This window comes from Myxine glutinosa, unplaced genomic scaffold (assembly GCF_964187855.1).
Source record: "Myxine glutinosa unplaced genomic scaffold, kmMyxGlut1.1 SCAFFOLD_806, whole genome shotgun sequence".
NCBI classification, from domain to species: Eukaryota; Metazoa; Chordata; class Myxini; order Myxiniformes; family Myxinidae; genus Myxine; species Myxine glutinosa.
The window spans coordinates 6695-25635 of record NW_027616901.1 but is presented as its reverse complement, the minus strand read 5'-3'; the positions used below and the strand labels follow the sequence as shown (position 1 = coordinate 25635).

Sequence of the window (18941 nt, the reverse complement as noted above, 5' to 3'; positions counted from 1 at the left end):
GTGTTCTTGTTGTTGAAAGGTGTCTTACCGGAGGAGATCGAGCGAGGTTCAGGGTCAAGTTCATGGTCGCACACAAATGGCTCAGGTCGTGGGCAAAGCTGAACGTCACACGTCATGTGGCCACAGCTTAGTGTGGCCTGGAAGGGTGAGTAGGCCCACTCGACCAGCTTACTAATCTCGTACAAGAAAGATCACACCAGAGCAAATACATAACCGTGCAAATGACAACAAGAAAATAATCCCCGTTTTGAGTTGGAGGTGAAATTAAACCAAAAAAAGTAATTGGGCACTGCTGTGTGGTACATGTTGGCATCCATGAGGATAATTTTTCTTACTAATGAAGGTTGACCAGGATGGTATGGCAAAGAGTCATTCAAGCTTGAAACGGCATGAGCCATCTTGTATGATCATAATCCGCTTATGTATTCATGCTCAAGTATCCACACCTACAAACCATTTCAAAAATCATACCCGACAGTAGAAACAAGTACCAACCATAACAATCACCCATTGGATAACGAGGAATAACAAGGAACTTCGATGCAAGAAGGGGCCATTTGGCCCATGATACCTGATCTACATCAACAACAGATACTATCACCCGTCCACACGTAAGCGACCTACAAGTCCTGCAAATGTCCATGTACCCTTCGATCTCCAACGCTTCTACGTACCTATCTAATTCAAATTTAAACTTATCTACTGGTTCTGCTGCCACTACCTTGCCAGGGAGACAATTCCATGCATTAAAGGGGAACCCAAAAGCTCAGACCACATCGATGATATCTATCCCTTGACACCCGACAAAATAGATATGACGTGTCTTTTTTCTGATTTCCGATTAAAAGTTGAAATCGTCTTCTTCACATTTAGCCGTCACGTCTCACTCAGAAGTTGACCGCCAAATACGTACTGTCTACGGGTTACGTCGCGGTATGATTTCATTAAAATGGTTAATAATCTTCGAATTTCTACAAATATGCCGGGTTGATGCGTCCTTGGTGGTTGCAGCAATACAAACCGAGGTGGTTTCATGCCACACCAATGGACAAAAGATTTGAAACCTGGGAGAGCTCCGTCCCGCCATCTGAAGCCCAAATATGGAATTAACAACCAATGACACTGACACACACATGGGGGAGTGGGACACACACACACACACATACACACACACACACACACACACACACACACACACACACACACACACACCATAATGACCTATCATGATTGCTAGACCTACAGTGGGGTGCAAAAGTACGAGTCCAGTAGGAAATTTTTTGAGACATGATAACAATTCATAAATCATTGTAATATGAAACCAAATGCACTTTCAACGGATTTCCTTGAACACTTAAGGATATAACACTTATTGAATGAATGAATGAATGATCGTTTTAAGGCCATTTTCCCCGCTAGAGCGGGGGTTAGCCTTGCGGGGCCCATGACAATCATGGTTCCCTGTTTTGAGGCAATGTTTTTATGGCCGGATGCCCTTCCTGACGCCAACCCTTGGTCACGCTCTTACGATGCGCAAGGATACGGTGTACCTATTCTAAATCGGGGTACACACCGTGATCATTCATCCCAGCATGCTGGTACTCAATTTGCCGACCTCAGAAGGATGACAGGCTGAGTCAACCCCCCTGGCGTTAATTCAGCGATCGACCGGGATTCGAACCCAGGATCCTCGGATCCCAAGCCGGCACCCTGACCACGAAGCCAACACCAGGCTGATTTAACACTTATTATAACATGAAAAATGAAATCCATCTTTACATGCAACTATAATAACCCTTTTTCCCTAAGAACTGCCTCAACTCCACTTGGGATTATGTTTGATTCCATTTGGGATTTGGGATTATGATTTCATTAGTTTATCGATCATGTTTGATTTAAGTGGACTCATACTTTTGCACTCAACTGTATATTTTATTACAACATAACATACCAAGACATTTGTTTGTGCTTCCCTTCTCTGCTTTATGTGCTGAATCATCTACATCAACAACAACAACAACAACAGGCATTTTAAGGCCATTTTCCCTGCAAGAGCGGGGGTTAGCCTTGCGGTCCCCATGACAATCTTCTCCAAATTGTCATGGTTCTATTTTTGAGGCAATGTTTTTATGGCCGGATGCCCTTCCTGACGCCAACCCTTTGAGTCACCTCTTACGACACGCAGGGATACGGTGTACCTATTCTGAACCGGGGTACATCCACATCAATGTCACTTATTGGCTTAGCGGTTAGGGTGCCGGCTTGGGATCCTAGGATCCTGGGTTCAAATCCCGGTCGATCGCTGAATTAACACCAGGAGTGTTGACTCAGCCTGTCATCCTTCCCGAGGTCGGCAAATTGAGTACCAGCTCACTGGTAATTTCCTGTGTCACAAGAGGCGAATAACGGTTGGGGGCAGGAAGGGAATCCGGCCATAAAACACGATTCAAAAAGGGCCCCAAAAAAGGCCAACCCCTGCTCTGCGGGGGAAAAATGGCTTCTGAGGGCGGTTCTATCCACATAAATGTCACTTGCTACACCAAAGGCAATGATGAAAATGATACTTCACATGGACATATAAGGAAGGAAAGAAAGAGGGGGCTGAGGACCGGGTGTGGAAGGGAAGGGACGAGGGCAGTGAATTGAGAAAAGTAAAAGTGGGGGAAAAAATAGCAGAGGTTGGGAAAGAGAAAATAGTTTTGCAGAATTTGGGAATGCAAAGAATAGGAAAATGGGGGATATCATATTATACATTATTCGTTTAGAATCTTTAGTTGTTTTGCTTTTTCATCACCGCACTTTAAGCAATTCAGTTAAGATATGTTAACGAATCAGCTTCTTGGAAAATCAGTTGGATGATGTGAGAAATGCAGTTTACAGTTGCTTTTCCATATCGATGAGTCACGGGGACAGCTCACCTCACCATCGAGTTCACATTTTTGAGAGACAGCTGACCCTCAACAGCCAATAAAAGACCACCTCCTCTGTTTATCTCCACCAGCTTTTCAAAGCCTCCCAGGACATCCATTGTCTGCAACTGGCCATTCACAGTCAGTTATCATCACAACTATTGCAAGATTCTAGTCTAGAAACTGTTTATGTCACAAAATAATGCACAAGCTACCCAAAACGATTACCAATTCTGCCAAATGTATATTACCACAGTCATCAATCATCATGTCAGAGATATTCCTGGTTCATTCGGGGATGTATTTTTACCAAGTCACATTAAGCAGTGTCCAATTAAACAAGGCTTTACTTTAACGGTTGCCGAGGGCAACCAAAACATAACCTTGAACAATCATATTGGCAATATTGAATACTATCAAAGGTGCCTGGCATTGTCGGGCAAAGCCGGGTCCCTCCTCCCACTCCACCCTCTCCTTCTAGACTCCCACTCCACGCCTTCACTCTCTCCTCCCACCCTATGCCCCCTCTCTACTCCACCTTTTCCCTTCCTCTTCCCACGCCAACCCCCCCCACCCCTTCCCCTCCCTTCTCCCACTCCACCCTCTGGACTTCCACTCCACCCCCACTCTTTCCCTCCCTCCTCCCACAAAGGTGCCTGGCATTGGTGGGCAAAGCCGGGTCCCTCCTCCCACTCCACCCCTCCTTCTAGACTCCCACTCCACCACTTCACTCTCTCCTCCCACCCTATCCCCCCTCTCTACTCCACCTTTTCCCTTCCTCTTCCCACGCCAACCCCTCCAGACTCCCACTCCACCCCTTCCCCTGCCCCTCCCTCCTCCCACCCCACCCTCTGGACTTCCACTCCACCCCCACTCTTCCCCTCCCTCCTCCCACAAAGGTGCCTGGCATTGGTGGGCAAAGCCAGGTCCCTCCTCCCACTCCACCCCTCTTTCTAGACTCCCACTCCACCCCTTCACTCTCTCCTCCCACCCTATCTCCCCTCTATACTCCACCTTTTCCCTTCCTCTTCCCACCCCAACCCCTACGGACTCCCACTCCATCCCTTCCCCTCCCTGCTCCCACCTCCACCCTTCCCCCTCCCTTCTCCCACCCCACCCTCTGGACTTCCACTCCACCCCCACAAAGGTGCCCGGCATTGGTGGGCAACGCTGGGTCCCTCCTCCCACTCCCCCCTCCAACACCAACACCTGCCTCCTCCCAACTCACCTCCCATCTCCCTCCAAATGCTCACCCAACCCATTCCCCTCCCTCCTCCACCCTTATGTTTGTACGTAATGCCGCATGATCGCTGCCTATGTGTCTGAATAAAAAAAAAAGTTTACAATTGATGCGTACCGTAATACCAGCAATGACCTTTGGCAGTGAAACACGGTGTCTATAAAGAAGATCGAGTGACAATATTGATCACGACACAAAGAGCTGTGGAAAGACGTCTTGTCATAATAGACGTGAAGAGAGGCTTATGGATCAGTTAGAAAACCAAATTTGACAACATTGGTTGCAACAAAATTTTAAACAGAATTGGGCTGGACATAGCAAAAATAATTAAAAACTGAGAACCGAGAGAAGGACCTGGAAGAAGAAAAGGATGATCTTATATGGAAAGATGAAATTGACTACAAAATTCACTGCAGAACAATGGCTTTGAATTGCAGGAAATACAAAAGAATGGACCATGTTGAGGAAGACTTTCATCCTGAAGTCAAATGAAATGAACGAGTCAAGTTAAACCATATTAGGCCACCGAATTACTGATCAACCATCTTAATAACATTCTCACAAAAGGTTGTAATCACTATTTGCATCATCAATTTGCAAGTATTCTTCAGTGTTCAGGTTAATATCGAGTTTAACAGGTATGCGATTATCTCCACCACTGAAGGTGGATGGCGGTTGTGTATTCACACCTGTTTGTCTGAATGTCTGTCTGTCTGGGAGCAGGATATCTCAAAAGGGTATGGATGGATTCGGCCAAACTTGGCGGACAGATTGGGTGTTTGACAAGGACAAATTGTTTAGATTTTGGTGAAGATCCGGATCCGAGAGTTTTTCGATTTACTGAGTGATTCTTCACCATTGAGTGATTGGGCCAAAAACGATATACAACACGATATTTCAAAAAGTTATGGACGGATTATGACAAAATTTGGTGAATGATTTGCGTAGGGGACAAGAACAAGCCGATTAGATTCAGGTTAAAGTCCGGATGCAGTAGAGGTATGCGCTGTACGGAGTGCCGTTCTAATTAATTAGTGTTTTAAATGTAAATATTATAAAGCTCCACAGTTAAATAAATAAATAAAAGGATTTATGTGAAACATTCTTCAAACTCCAGATTTATTTTCTCCTTCTTTATTCAAACTTTATCTGAGGTACAAATGCCACATCAATATAATGAGCATGACTCAGATATTGAAGGGAAAGTCACTGGCCTACCTCTTGCCAGGTTGCAATACAGAGCACATGCAGGTGTGAAGGGAAAGGAAATGGCAGTGGGAAACGCCTGTCGTCCTTGCAATGAGCCAGAGAGTGCAAAGACTGTCGCAGACTGCCTTGGCCCACCCCTGCACAACCATCTGTCACCAGAATCACCTGCAGGTCCCAATGCACAAGTCATTGTGTGTGATACCTTTCAGCCTTGTTCTCGAATTCACGCCAGAGTGCTAGTCGTCAGGGTGTTCTCAAATATAGCATCCTCTATTCAACATGCATAAACTGTTTCCTTCTTCAAAAGAGCGTGGAGCGTGTTGGCAAAAAAGAGCATATTTTATGAGTTCCTTTTAAAAACAAACTAAATCTAAAACAGAATAGCAGGTGTCATAATGCAATAATAATACCATGGCTTCAGGGGGAATTCAGATGATTGACTGCAAAACCTACACTACCAATTTGGATTCAAACCAGGTCACTCTACTTTGGACATGCTACTTCTACTTACCCAACAATGGATGGAGGCCCTCAATGTCAGACAGAAGAACAGGGCTGTGTCTATGCACATATCTTGAGCTTTCGATACAGTCTGGCATCCTGCCTTGCTCTCCAAACTCTCTGTCTATGGCATCCAAGGCCAACTCCACACATGGATTACTGACTTCCTCTACTCTCGTAAGTAACGTGTGGCTCTCAATGCAATCATTTCATCTCCTCTCCTCTCCCTGTCAAGCTGAAGTGCCCTAAAGCAATGTTCTGGGATCAATCCTATTCCTGATCTTCATAAATGATCTCTCTGACTCGCTACAAAATCCCTTCATCTATTTGCTGATGACTACTGTTACGTGCTCCTCCCCGACCCCCTGGTCACGGTGTACCTCCGAGCCCCGAAAGGAGTCACGGCAGAAAAATATGTTATCCTGTGTCAAAAATCAATGGTGAAACCACACCAATTGCAAATAATACAAACACCAATAATACAAACAAATATTGTATTAAAAATCACACAAGAATAACATTACAACCATAATAGGAATCAAGAGTACAATCAATATATCTCCTATGATGGTACCATCAGCTAGCATGCATAAGGTAACTCACTGTGCTCCAAGTGAGTGGAAAAGAACATTCCCCAATGTCTATATTTCCCGTCTTCGAGCTCGGAGTTGATCCCCTCCAGTGATCAACGAAACGATGTCGAATCGAAACCAAAATCTCGTTCAGATGACAGGCACAGTCACGCCGCCCAAAACGGCACAAAGGCGCACGCGGCCAAAGCGGAGAAAGGGGTCACGTGGTTAAAGCGGTACAAAGGCGCACTCACGGCGACTGGGAAATCCAAAGGCACCCTCCAGGTATGAACTTTCACTGTTCACAGTCGGCGAGCCGCAAAGTATGGCAAAGTCGGGATGCCGACTGGGCATCCTCCGTCGTGCGATGTCCTTCCTTGGCACACCTGAGCTCCTCACCACATACAAGGCTTTCATCCGCAGCTCTATGGAATACTGCTCTCCCCTCTGGTCTGGTGCTCCTGCCTCACACCTAGCCCGTCTTCACGCTGTTGAAACCAAAGCGTTCAGAATCATTGGAATCTCCCGCGATGAAGCTAACTCCAAGGGCCTTTCACTCACTCACCGCAGGCAGGTTGGTGGCCTTTCCGTCTTCTACCGTCTCCTCTCTGGCCTTGCCCCCCCAGCCCTCTCTGGGCTCTGTCCCCCAAATATTCCTACAGGTCGCACAAGATCTGCCTGCAACCCTCTTATGGTTAAACTGCCAAAATCAAGACTTTCTGCTCACCTTCACTCCTTCATTCCTCTTTTCTCCCGCCTCTGGAACAAACTCCCTCACTCTCTTCAATCCCACTCCACCCTCCAGGTCTTTAAAACAGCTGTTCACCACCATCTCTTATCCTCCCCCATCCAAAACCTTGATCTTTTCTACCCCCGCTAATTTCGGTCCCCTTGTGTTTTATACCTCTCCTTCCCCCCCCCCCCTCCCACGCCTCCTGCCCCCAAGCCCTCTCCCTCCCACATTTCTTCCTGCTCTCAAATGTTGCGGTTGTGTGCTTCCCCTTCTCTCCCCATCTTGTCTTCCGCTCCCTCTTTTTGTATATTTTGCCTCTTTTTGTATATTTTGTTTGTCTGGTTTGTTTTGTTTGTTTGTTTGTTTGTGAAATAAATGTTAGCTCTTTCACGAGCCTCGATTCAGTATACAAAAAAAAAGAAGAAAAAAAAAGTAATCGTCAAAAGCCTCGGTGCACACACACACCACAGATACGTCTGAAAGCGGTGGAAACGGTTGACGAAGCAAGGAAAGTTTGCTCGACGCGTGAAGCGCGTGGGTCAAAATGGCCGACGGCTCGTTCTTGAGTCACAACGACCCGGCGATGATTCTTCGGAATCTAACGCCAAACCTGACACGCAGGATGATCAGTCACAGCGATAACCACTGTATCGCAGGAATCCTTTTTCCCCAGGAAATCCAAAGTACGTGACTCTTGCTCGACAATGTTCCATCCAGACCGCAAAGCAACCAGCTTCTTCCCCGACTCTTTCACTCCGCCCTTTTTCCCTCTCCTTCCGCTTCCCCATCATCCGGTTCCGGTTTCATTTAAAACTTTAACCTTTTTACCTTTTGACAACAATAACCGTCATTTCCCTCAAACCACCATAATAATAATACATGGAACCAGAAATGTTTCAAGTGGATGAAAACCACAACAACGGAAGTGATGAATCCGTAACACGACCTATTTTGTCATTCAACTCTGCTGACCAACTGCTGATGTCCCCTCCCTCTCCGTTCTAGTCAGGTTCACTATGTTTTTTCGTTCAAAATTTTGGTAGATTAGCAAAACTATACATTTTTGGAATATTCAGAGCATGAGGAATCCAAAAATTAATGTTTACATTTGCGTCGACACCTTTGCGAAAATGACACTCAGGACAGTGATGAAGATCTGTAAAAGCATATTCCTGAATGGTATAGACCTCATAGATCCTGTGTATAGGACTTATAGTTCAATCTCATACTACCTATAACTTCCTATAACAACCTATAACTTCAAAGGACTTGCAATATCATGTATTATGTAATACAGTTATATCACAAATATAAAGACAATGGTTTTCAATTACCTTTGTTTGTTGCTTTTCTATAATCCTGAGCACTATTTTGAGGCCTTTATTGGATTCCTTGACCCAGAAAACATAGGATTAGCATATTTAATTAAGTCTCTAGGTTGACTAGAAGCCGAGATCGCGCAAAATATGTATTTTATGGCGGCCATTTTCAAAATCCAAAATGGCGGCCATGCAGGTGTCTGTGCAAATGCCAACATTGATTTTCAGATTCTCCATGCTCTGAAGATTCCAAAAATGTACAGGTTTGCTAATCCCAAATTTTTGAAAGAAATTATATTTGTTAACATAGTGAACCTGACTATCTTCTTCACTGTCCTGAGTGTCATTTTCGCAAAGGTGTCTACGCAAATGTAAACATTAATTTTTGGATTCCTCATGCTCTGAATATTCCAAAAATGTATAGTTTTGCTAATCTACCAAAATTTTGAACGAAATTATATTTGTTAACATAGTGAACCTGACTATTCTGTTCTTTTTGTCCTGTTGCATCCTGATCCGTTCTGTGCTCTTCCACGAGCCTTGACTCTGTATGCAAAAACAAAAAACATGAACCTCAAATGGTATAGGTTGAAAGTCTTAACTCTGTGTTTGCCTTTAAAGCCATTGTACCAAAGCCCTCCCTTGCCTCCTGAGCATCGTTGCACCAGAGAAGATAACGAAAGTTCTGACCAGCCTTAACTCTGCCACAGGGATGGGCCCACATGGTATATTCATTTGCATTGGGTTATGTTAGTGCTCAGTCTCAGCACCATTGAGCAGGACAATTTCAATAAACGATTCAGGAATTGGCCACGGAACAATATGCAAAAAATTATTTGATGCAATGGCCTCCAAATTCTTTCCAATCTGGCCTCCAAAGCTAGTCGCCGACTGGGCATCCTCTGTCGTGCGAAGTCCTTCCTTGGCACACCTGAGCTCCTCACCACATACAAGGCTTTCATCCGCAGCTCAGTGGAGTACTGTTCTCCCCTCTGGGCCGGTGCTCCTGCTTCCCACCTAGCTCGGCTTCACGCTGTTGAAACCAAAGCTTTCAGAATCATTGGAATCTCCCGCGATGAAGCTAACTACGAGGGCCTTTCACTTACTCACCGCAGGCAGGTTGGTGGTCTTTCTGTCTTCTACTGACTCCTCTCCGGCCTTGCTCCCCCAGCTCTCTCTGGGCTCTGTCCCCCAAATATTCCTACAGGTCGCACAAGATCTGGCAGCAACCCTCTTATGGTTAAACTGCCAAAATCAAGACTCTCTGCTCACCTTCACTCCTTCATTCCTCTTTTCTCCCACCTCTGGAACAAACTCCCACACTCTCTTCAATCCCACTCCTCCCTCCAGGTCTTTAAAACAGCTGTTCACCATCATCTCTTATCTTCCCCCATCCAAAACCTTGATCTTTTCTACCCCCCGCTAATTCACCCCAGATCCACTTTTTTGAAATACCAACTTCTTTCCTGGAAATTCTAGGAGTGTCCATGTGTTTTATACTTCCCCCCCCCCCCCATCTCCCTTCCCACGCCTCCCCCCTCCAGCCCTCTCCCTCCCACAGATCTCCCGATGTCCCTGCTCTCAAATGTTGTGTTTGTGTGCTTCCCCATCTCTCCCCACTCCCCTTAAATGTTTTACGTGTCTGTTTGATTTTTTTGTGTGATTAATGTTAGCTCTTTCACGAGCCTCGATCTTGTATACAAAAAAAAAGAAAGAAAAAAAAGATTAATTCATGGCTTAGATGGAAAAATTACATTGAAATTAAAGGGAAAAAATAGATCAATTACAACCAGATAAAATATGGCAAAGAGTACCTGGCACGGAGTACTGACTCCCCATTCTTCAACTACTGCTCGACTGACTCCAACAAGCCCTTCTTCTAAGCACGTTTTGTCATATTCTTCGACACTGTTGAGTCCCTCCTGCAAGATAAACAAGAAAAAGAGCAATCAGAGATTGCAAACCCTCGCCAGGATGTATTTTCAGTGGTTTTTAAGTGGTTTAAGTTTCAGTGGTTCAGTGGCTTTTGTGTTCAAACAAATATGGAGACCGAACCACGTGACCGATGACGTCATTATTATTTATTTTTTTCTCCAATGATTTATTCCTAGACAATACTCAAGAAATTTCATCTTGATCGGATGACGTTTTGTACTTGCCAAATTATGACGTCATAATGGAGGCACCTATGACAACATCATTAACATATTTTATTCGCCATGGAGAGTTCTTTACAATGAGCCATGTCTCAATTTTTTCTGTTGAATGCTTTCGGAGATATAGAGGTGCAAAGTTTTTCGGTTTTTCCAAGATGGCGGCCGAACCACGTGACCGATGACGTCATCATTATTTTATTTTTTCCCTCCACCAATTTATGCCTACATGACGCTCAAGAAATTTCATCTGATAGGATGACGTTTTGTACTTGTCAAATTATGACGTCATAATGGAGGCACCTATGACAACATCATTAATATATTTTATTCGCCACGGAGAGTTCTTTTCAATGAGCTATGTCTAATTTTTTTCTATTCAGCGCTTTTAGAGATAGAGGTGCAAAAATTTTCGGTTTTTCCAAGATGACGGCCAAACCACGTGACGTCATAATTATAATAAAAAAATTATACAGGTGGGGTTGCACCTATGGTGGAAATTTCCTGTCAATCGGACCAACGGTTGCAGAGAAAATAATATTTATTCTGTGCGAAAAAACAGACAGACTCAAATGCAATACCCTCTCCTCATTCGAAGGTAACAAGATCGGAATCCAACAGCAGCGGAGCCGGGCTTGTAAAATAAACCACAAACACATATGATTAGCTTTTTAAACAGTCGCTAATGCTGTTCATAACATTAAACAAAGAAATTTGGAGGAATCCCGACATCCCTGAGGTACGCTTTACTTACAGAACTGAGTGAAGATATACTGCAATCTATATACCCCACAAGGGTTTAGTAAATAACATGACCCTTCCTGCCGGGCCTATAAGTACTGTGTCGTTGGAAGAAACATAAAGCCGATGCTTTCAATATTTCATGGTCATTTTAACAATCGGTGTGTTTGTGTTTCACACTGAATGAAAAATGTTAAGGTAGAGCATGGCAATTGTGATATATGACAGGTTCGACGATATGTTCAGCCTGAACAAAGTTATGACGTCAAAATGGAGGCACCTATGACATCATCATTAACATATTTTATTCCCCATGGAGAGTTCTTTACAATGAGCCATGTCTCAATTTTTTCTATTCATCGCTTTTGGAGATATAGAGGTGCAACATTTTTCGGTTTTTCCAAGATGGCGGGTGAACCACGTGACTTATGATGTCATTGTTTTTTTTTCCCACCAGTTTATGCCGACATGGTGCTCAAGAAATTGCATCTTGATCGGATGAAGTTTTGTACTTGTCGAATTATCACGTCGTAATGGAGGCTCCAATGACATCATCATTGACATATTTTATTCCCCATGGTGAGTTCTTTACAATGAGCCATGTCACAATTTTTTCTATTCAGCACTTTCGGAAATTATAGAGGTGCACATTTTTTCGGTTTTTCCAAGATGGCGGCCGAACCACGAAACCGATGACGTCATCATTATTTTGTTTCTCCATCAGTTTATGCAACGGTGTAGATGCAGTGCTGCAAACAGACAGACAGACAAACAGACAGACAGACAAACAGACAAACGAACAGATCAACATACTTGCCGGAAATTTTTCCGGCAAGTAACAAACCAACCAACCAACATACTTGCCAGAATCTTTTCCGGGGCAAGTAACAAACAGACAAACAAACGTACTCAAATGCAATACCCTCTCCTCTGGCGAGGGTAACAAGAACAGTGTGTACTGTAAAATACGTATTCGGAAAAAAATGTCGAACCCCATTAAACACGAGGTGAAGTCTGAATTCGGTAAAGAGCTCCTATTGGTGTGTGCACATATAGATTGTTGCAGCCACCACATTGTTCCGGTTTCCAAAGAACTAAAATCTGGCGAGATGTTTAAAAAGATCTCAACCGTCACGCGTTTCAAGGACGTCCTCCTGGATCCTCACGTCTAAAGCCATATTATTGTGCACTGTGCAGGTTGATGTCCATAAATCGGGCGAGTGTCATTTATGGCACGATGGCACGAGGATCTCCAGAGCTGGCTCTGCTAACTGTGGGAACGTTTTGAGTTGTGCACACCAGAAGATGTCTAGCTGCATTGATTCAAACTCCATTCGGATTTTTCATTGGCCTTCAGCTCAACAAGATCATTTTTAAATTGAATTCTTTTTGATTTTTTTTGAATATACCCATTTTTTTTTTTATTATTGAAATTTATTTTGGGGCGGCGTCTCGTACCCCCAGCTTGGAGCTTTCGTACCCACAGGGGGTACAGGTACCCCTGGTTAAGAACCTATGCTCTAGAATCTAGATCATGGGTTCCCAATCAGTGGGCCACAGCACGTTTTCCAGGTGGGCCACAGAGACTGCCCAATATTTGCCCAAATAATATAATCTTTTCATGCACAAGGCCTAAAACAAGAGTTCAATTCTCTGTGTGTTGGTGGTGGCCAGTGGGAGCCACCCACTATTCCCTGCATATTTTTTTAGTCGTTTTTTTTACATTTTACCTTTTTTTTTTCCAGAAACCCTTCTGAAATGACAAAATGAGGATATGATGAGCAATACATAAAGCTTGGATTCACATCCTTACATGATCGTAGAGAATTAAAAGGACAATGCGTCCTGTGCCAGAAAGTTCTCGGAAATCAATCTTTGCGGCCATCAAAATTAAAGCTCCATTTAGAGAAGATTCATCCACATCATCAACATAAGGATGTGGACTTCTTCAAGCGAATGGAAGAGAACGTGAAGCGCCAGCGCTTGGATCAAAGTGGAACATTTTTTCAGCAAAACAAGCGTCTTACGGAGGCTTCTTATGCCGTCAGCCTCCTCATTGTGCAACAGAAGAAACCTCACAGTCGGAGAGACTCTGATCAAGCCATGTGCTCTGAAGATGGCTTGGATTCTGCTTGGAGAAGAAGCTGAAAAAAAGTTCAACAAAACCTCTCTGTCAAATAATACAGTTCAAAGGAGGATTGCTGACTTGTCTAGCGACATAAAAGAACAGGTGATTGCTGAAATCAAAGACGCTGCATTTGGATTGTTCTCAATTCAGTTGGATGAATCCACAGATGTTTTATCCTGTTCCCAGCTTCTTACCTTCGTTCGGTATGTGAAGGGTGATTCCATCAAGGAAGAATTCTTATTCTGCCGTTCTCTCGAAAGAAATACCAGAGCTGTGGATGTGATGGAAAAAGTAACAGAGTTCTTTGACCATGAAGAACTGAACTGGCACAATCTCTGTGGAGTGTGCACCGATGGTGCCCCAGCTATGCTCGGAGCAAAAAGTGGCTTCCAAGCGCTTGTTCGAAATCTATCTTCAGGCATCATTTCTGTTCATTGTGTGATTCATCGGCAAACTCTTGCTTCAAAAACCCTTCCATCTCATCTTTAGGATGTTCTTGAACAAGGCATCAAAATTGTGAACTACGTGAAAAGCAGCCCACAAGTAAACTGAAAAGCCCACAAGTAACTGAAAAGTTACAGCCTACAAGCAAAGCACCCTGGAGATGAGTTTTCAAATATTTTTTTATTTTCTTAGTTAATATTGCAATGTGTTAATGGAGTTTCATTTCTTAATTTAAAATAAACATTTGTGTTTTATGGAAAAGCCTTGAAGTCTGAAGTGTTAATTTGCCTTTTCAATTGATTTTCTTGATGTTCTGTTCTAAAAATTTCTCGCAAGACCCTTTGTCACAAATAAATTTGCTTTACTTCACTCGCAGTAATTCATTTCACAAAGAAATTGTTCAAATGAGAAATATTGTTCCATTAAATACTCTAAAAGTCTAAATTGAATTAAGTTGTGGTTCTTATTGACATTTCTTTGGTTTCAAAAAATTGCTATGATCCCCACTGGGCCATGACGTGTCAGGACAAAAGCCAGTTGGGCCACATAGCGAAAAAAGTTGGGAAACACTGCTCTAGATGATGGACTCAGATTGCGTATCATATTGCCGTCAGGAAACGATTCATTGTTACCCGGCAACGCCAGATACTTTTGCTAGTATATATATATATAGATACATACATATAAATATCAAGTCAATCGGAGAAAATTGGAGATGTATGTGACCCCGACTTTGACCTATTGACTTCAAAAACAATAAGCTTCCTGCTAGTCAATACCTCTACCAGGTGTTTACGTTTTGTGGAGAACAGGGTAAAAATGTGACCTTGATAAAAATGGGCTTGACGTAGACAACTTGACAGAATAACAGGATAACCAATAAATTTGTGAATCTTAAATTTCACAAGTAATAACCCTCACCTGGAGAATGGAGTAGTCACGTGTGAAGGGAACTACAAGTTGGCAATGTGAGGAAAAGGCAAGTAGACTGGAGAACTCAAGCCTGCAGCTTGTCTGCAAGTGATGGAAAAGCAGAGAGAGGCCCTTTGTAGCCAACCCCCTCCTGGTGAAATCTTCAGACCCATCAGTAACCACAGGTCTCGCCATCGACAACGAGCAGTCGAGAAGAACAGCTGTCGGCATGATGCAGATATCATCGGCTCCTCACAACTTGGAGCACGACTTATGGAGGCTATTAATGATAAGGCAGAAAAGGTCACGTCAAAGTTGAGCAGGAAGGCAGGACATTAAACATTTCACATGACACACCTTTGATTCACACATACTACATTCATTATTGTTTTTTTTCAACCTAATGTCATTTTTTCTTCTCTCCGCAACTGCTTTTTCACCGTTTCGATAGATAATGCACAAACTTCATCGAAATGTCATGCAAAGGCTTTATGGCACACTATTCTCTCTTTATCAAATATCAGCAAAGACTTGGTAAAAATACCTCGACATGGAAAAAAAAATTGAAATAGAAAAAGGACGAAGCCTTTTATTCTTGTGCCCCGGTTGAAAAAGCTTTTTTTTTAAATGAGGTGAAAAAAAAAGAGGTTTGGGGTTCTCTCCCCCTCTTCTCTGACAAGGAATGTCTTGAGTTGTAATTATATGCACCTCACGCAGAAAAGAAGAGTAAAAAGAAAAGAGAAGAAGAGTAAAATCAAATATTCAAAATATTTGATTAGGTAAATCTCAGTTCTGCATGTTGCACCATCTGCACTTTATATGCATGAAGATACAATCTCATGATACTTTCACCACATACAAAGCTTTTATCCGCAGCTCCATGGAATATTGCTCTCCCCTCTGGGCCGGTGCTCCTGCCTCACACCTAGCTCGGCTTCACGCTGTATAAACCAAGGCTTTTAGAATCAATGGAATCTCCCGCGATGAAGCCGATTCTGAGGGCCTATCACTCTCTCATCGCATTCAGGTAGGTGGTCTTTCTGTCTTCTACCGGCCTAGCTCCGCCTGCTCCGTCTGTGCTCTGTCCCCCAAATATTCTGCAGGCCGCACAAGATCTGTCAGCAACCCTCTTCTGGTGAAACTGCCAAAATCAAGGCTCTCTGCTCACCTTCACTCTTTCATTCCTCTTTTTCCCCTCCTCTGGAACAAACTCCCTCACTCTCTTCAATCCCACTCCTCCCTCCATGTCTTCAAACAGCTGTTCACCACCATCTCTTATCTTCCCCATCCAAAACCTTGATCTTTTCTACCCCCGTTAATACACCCCAAATCTACCTTTTTCAAACTCCCTGCTTTCTTTCCTGAAAGTCCCTGTGGTGTCCATCTTGTATATCCCGTGTACCCCACCACATCCCTCTCCCTTCCACCAATCTCCCGATGTCCCGGTTCTCTATTGTTGTTGTGCTTCCCTCTCTCTTCCCATCTTGTCACCCGCTCCCTTTATTATATGTTCCATGTGTTGGCTCTTACACGAGCCTCTATTGGTATACCAAAAAATCTCTTGTGCACAACTTTGTTTGTTATGCCTCCGCCGACGAAGTCGCTGGAGGCATTATGTTTTCAGGTTGTCCGTCCGTCCGTCCGTCTGTGATAGGTTTTCCTTTCCACGATAACTTGAGAAAGGGTAAAGAGATCTAATTCAAACTACATACAGATATGTATAATGATGTAAAGTTTAACTGATTACATTTTGGGGTCACGAAGCCAAAGGTCAAAGGTCATGTTAGGTAAAAATCCTGTTATCACGATAACCTGTGAACCAGTGATGGGATTCTGACCAAATTTGGTATAAGTATGTATTATGACACAAAGATGAACATATTTGATTTTGGGGTCAAGCGGTCAAAGGTCAAAGTCTGTAATAGGTATACAACTTGAGAACAGCTGAAGTTATCCAATTCAAACTTGGTACAGGTATGTATAATGATGTAAAGATTAACTGATTACATTTTGGGGTCAAAAGGTCAAAGTCTGTAATAGGTCTATAACCTGAGAAAGAGAAAAGCGACAGCGATTCAATTCAAACTTGGTACAGCTATGTATAATGATGTAAAGATTAACGGATTAGATTTTTGGGTCACAAAGGTCAATGGTCAAAGGTCATGTTAGGTAGAAATCCTGTTACCATGATAACTTGTGAACCAGTGATGGGATTCTGACCAAATTTGGTACAACTATGTATGATGATGCAAAGATGAACTTGTTTGATTTTGTGATCAAGGGGTCAAAGGTCAAAGTCTGCAATAGGTCTATGACTTGAGAACAGCTGAAGTGATCCAATTGAAACTACATACAGATATGTATGATGATGTAAAGATCAACTGATTCGAATTTGGGTTCATGAACTCAAAGGTCAAAGGTCATGTTCGGTAAAAATCCTGATACCATGATTAGTTGTGAATCAATGATGGGAGATATATATATATATATATATATATATATATATATATATATATATATATATATATAGTGCATTCAGAAAGTATTCAGACCCCTTCACTTTTTTCACATTTTGTTATGTTGCAGCCTTATGCTGAAATCGTTTCAATTCATTTTTTCCCTCATCAATCTACACTCAATACCCCATAATGATAAAGAGAAAACAGGATTTTAGTAAGTTTTGCAAATTTATTAAAAAGAAAAAACTGAAATATCACATTTACATAAGTATTCAGACCCTTTGCTATGACACTTGAAATTTTGCTCAGGTGCCTCCCATTTCTCTTGATCATCTTTGAGATGTTTCTACACCTTGATTGAAGTCCACCTGTGGTAAATTCAATTGATTGGACATGATTTGGAAAGGCACACACCTGTCTATATAAGGTCTCACAGCTGACAATGCATATCAGAGCAAACTCCCCCACTCTCTTCAATCCCACTCCTCCCTCCAGGTCTTTAAAACAGCTGTTCACCATCATCTCTTATCTTCCCCCATCCAAAACCTTGATCTTTTCTACCCCTGCTAATTCACCTCAGATTCCCTTTTTAGAGATTGGACAACAGATATGCATTGGTTTTTGTAGAATAGCTTATGAATAGTTACAAGTTTCCTTGTTTTGGTGTCTAAGCTGTTGATCTCCAATTGTGGCCAGTTTATAATTGCACAGCTATACTGGAATACCGGTACTGCAAGTTGGTTTATAGCTTTGATTTTGTTCATTGATGAGAGGACCGATTTCAGATTAGTCTTATTCTGCGTAGGTACTCTTTGCTGATCATTTTGCACATTTTTTGTGTTGTATTCCGAGGTATTTGTAGGATGCTTCGTTTTCTAGTTCCTGTATTGTTGTACTTTCATCGATTGAAATATTATGCGTTGTTTTTGTTTTACCAGATAGAAATGTGCATTTAGCACATTTGTAAAGACCAAGTTCCATTTGAATTTGAATGTCCTCCGAGTAGTGCTTTACTAGTTTTAGTTGATTTGCCAATTTGTTATCATTCGGAGCAAATAGTTTTAGATCGTCCATGTGCAGTAGATGCGTCACCTTTCTAGGTTTTTTGGTCAGTGTTATTTTGCACATTAGATTTTATCCCCATCCTTGTTCATTGATGAGGTTACTCAGTGGGTCCAGAGCCAGACAAAACAGGCCTGGGGAAAGGCTGTCACCTTGTAAGATACCACGTCATATCTTTACCCCTGGGATTTCAATTTTTCCTTCCAAGTGAGGTAGAATCAGCGTTGTATTCCAGAGCGTCATTGCTTTCTCTATCAGTGTAACTATTTGGGGGTTAACTTTGTAAACTTGCATGCATTTTATAATCCATGAATGTGGCACACAATCAAAGGCTTTTTTCTAATCTATCCAGGCTGTGGATAAGTTGGTTTGTCAAATATTGGAATTTTCGAGTATGGTCTTCTTTAATAACACAAACATTAATTTTTGAGTATTGTCTTCTTTAATAACACAAACATTAATTTTTGAGTATTGTCTTCTTTAATAACACTAACATTAATTTTTGAGTATTGTCTTCTTTAATAACACTAACATTAATTTTTGAGTATTGTCTTCTTTA

At 42.6% G+C, this 18941-nt stretch overlaps 1 protein-coding gene and 1 long non-coding RNA gene across 2 annotated transcripts in view; one reads left to right on the top strand and one right to left on the bottom strand.

The window, feature by feature from the left end:
* LOC137420830 (integrator complex subunit 14-like) overlaps positions 1-15132 on the bottom strand; it is a 94196-nt gene extending 79064 nt beyond the window's left edge. Inside the window, exons 1-5 of the mRNA XM_078768981.1 lie at positions 14871-15132; positions 10298-10405; positions 5368-5523; positions 2919-3037; positions 29-171 (exon numbers count right to left, since the gene is read on the bottom strand). Of these exons, the coding sequence (XP_078625107.1) occupies positions 29-171; positions 2919-3037; positions 5368-5523; positions 10298-10405; positions 14871-15092 (748 nt within the window). The 5' untranslated portion in view covers positions 15093-15132. The remainder of the gene's footprint in view (positions 1-28; positions 172-2918; positions 3038-5367; positions 5524-10297; positions 10406-14870) is intronic.
* Positions 18-14316, top strand: LOC144889102 (uncharacterized). Its single transcript, XR_013621591.1, has 3 exons — positions 18-145; positions 11835-11956; positions 13123-14316. It is a non-coding gene; the product is annotated as an uncharacterized LOC144889102 (long non-coding RNA).
* Positions 15133-18941: the final 3809 nt, after the last annotated feature.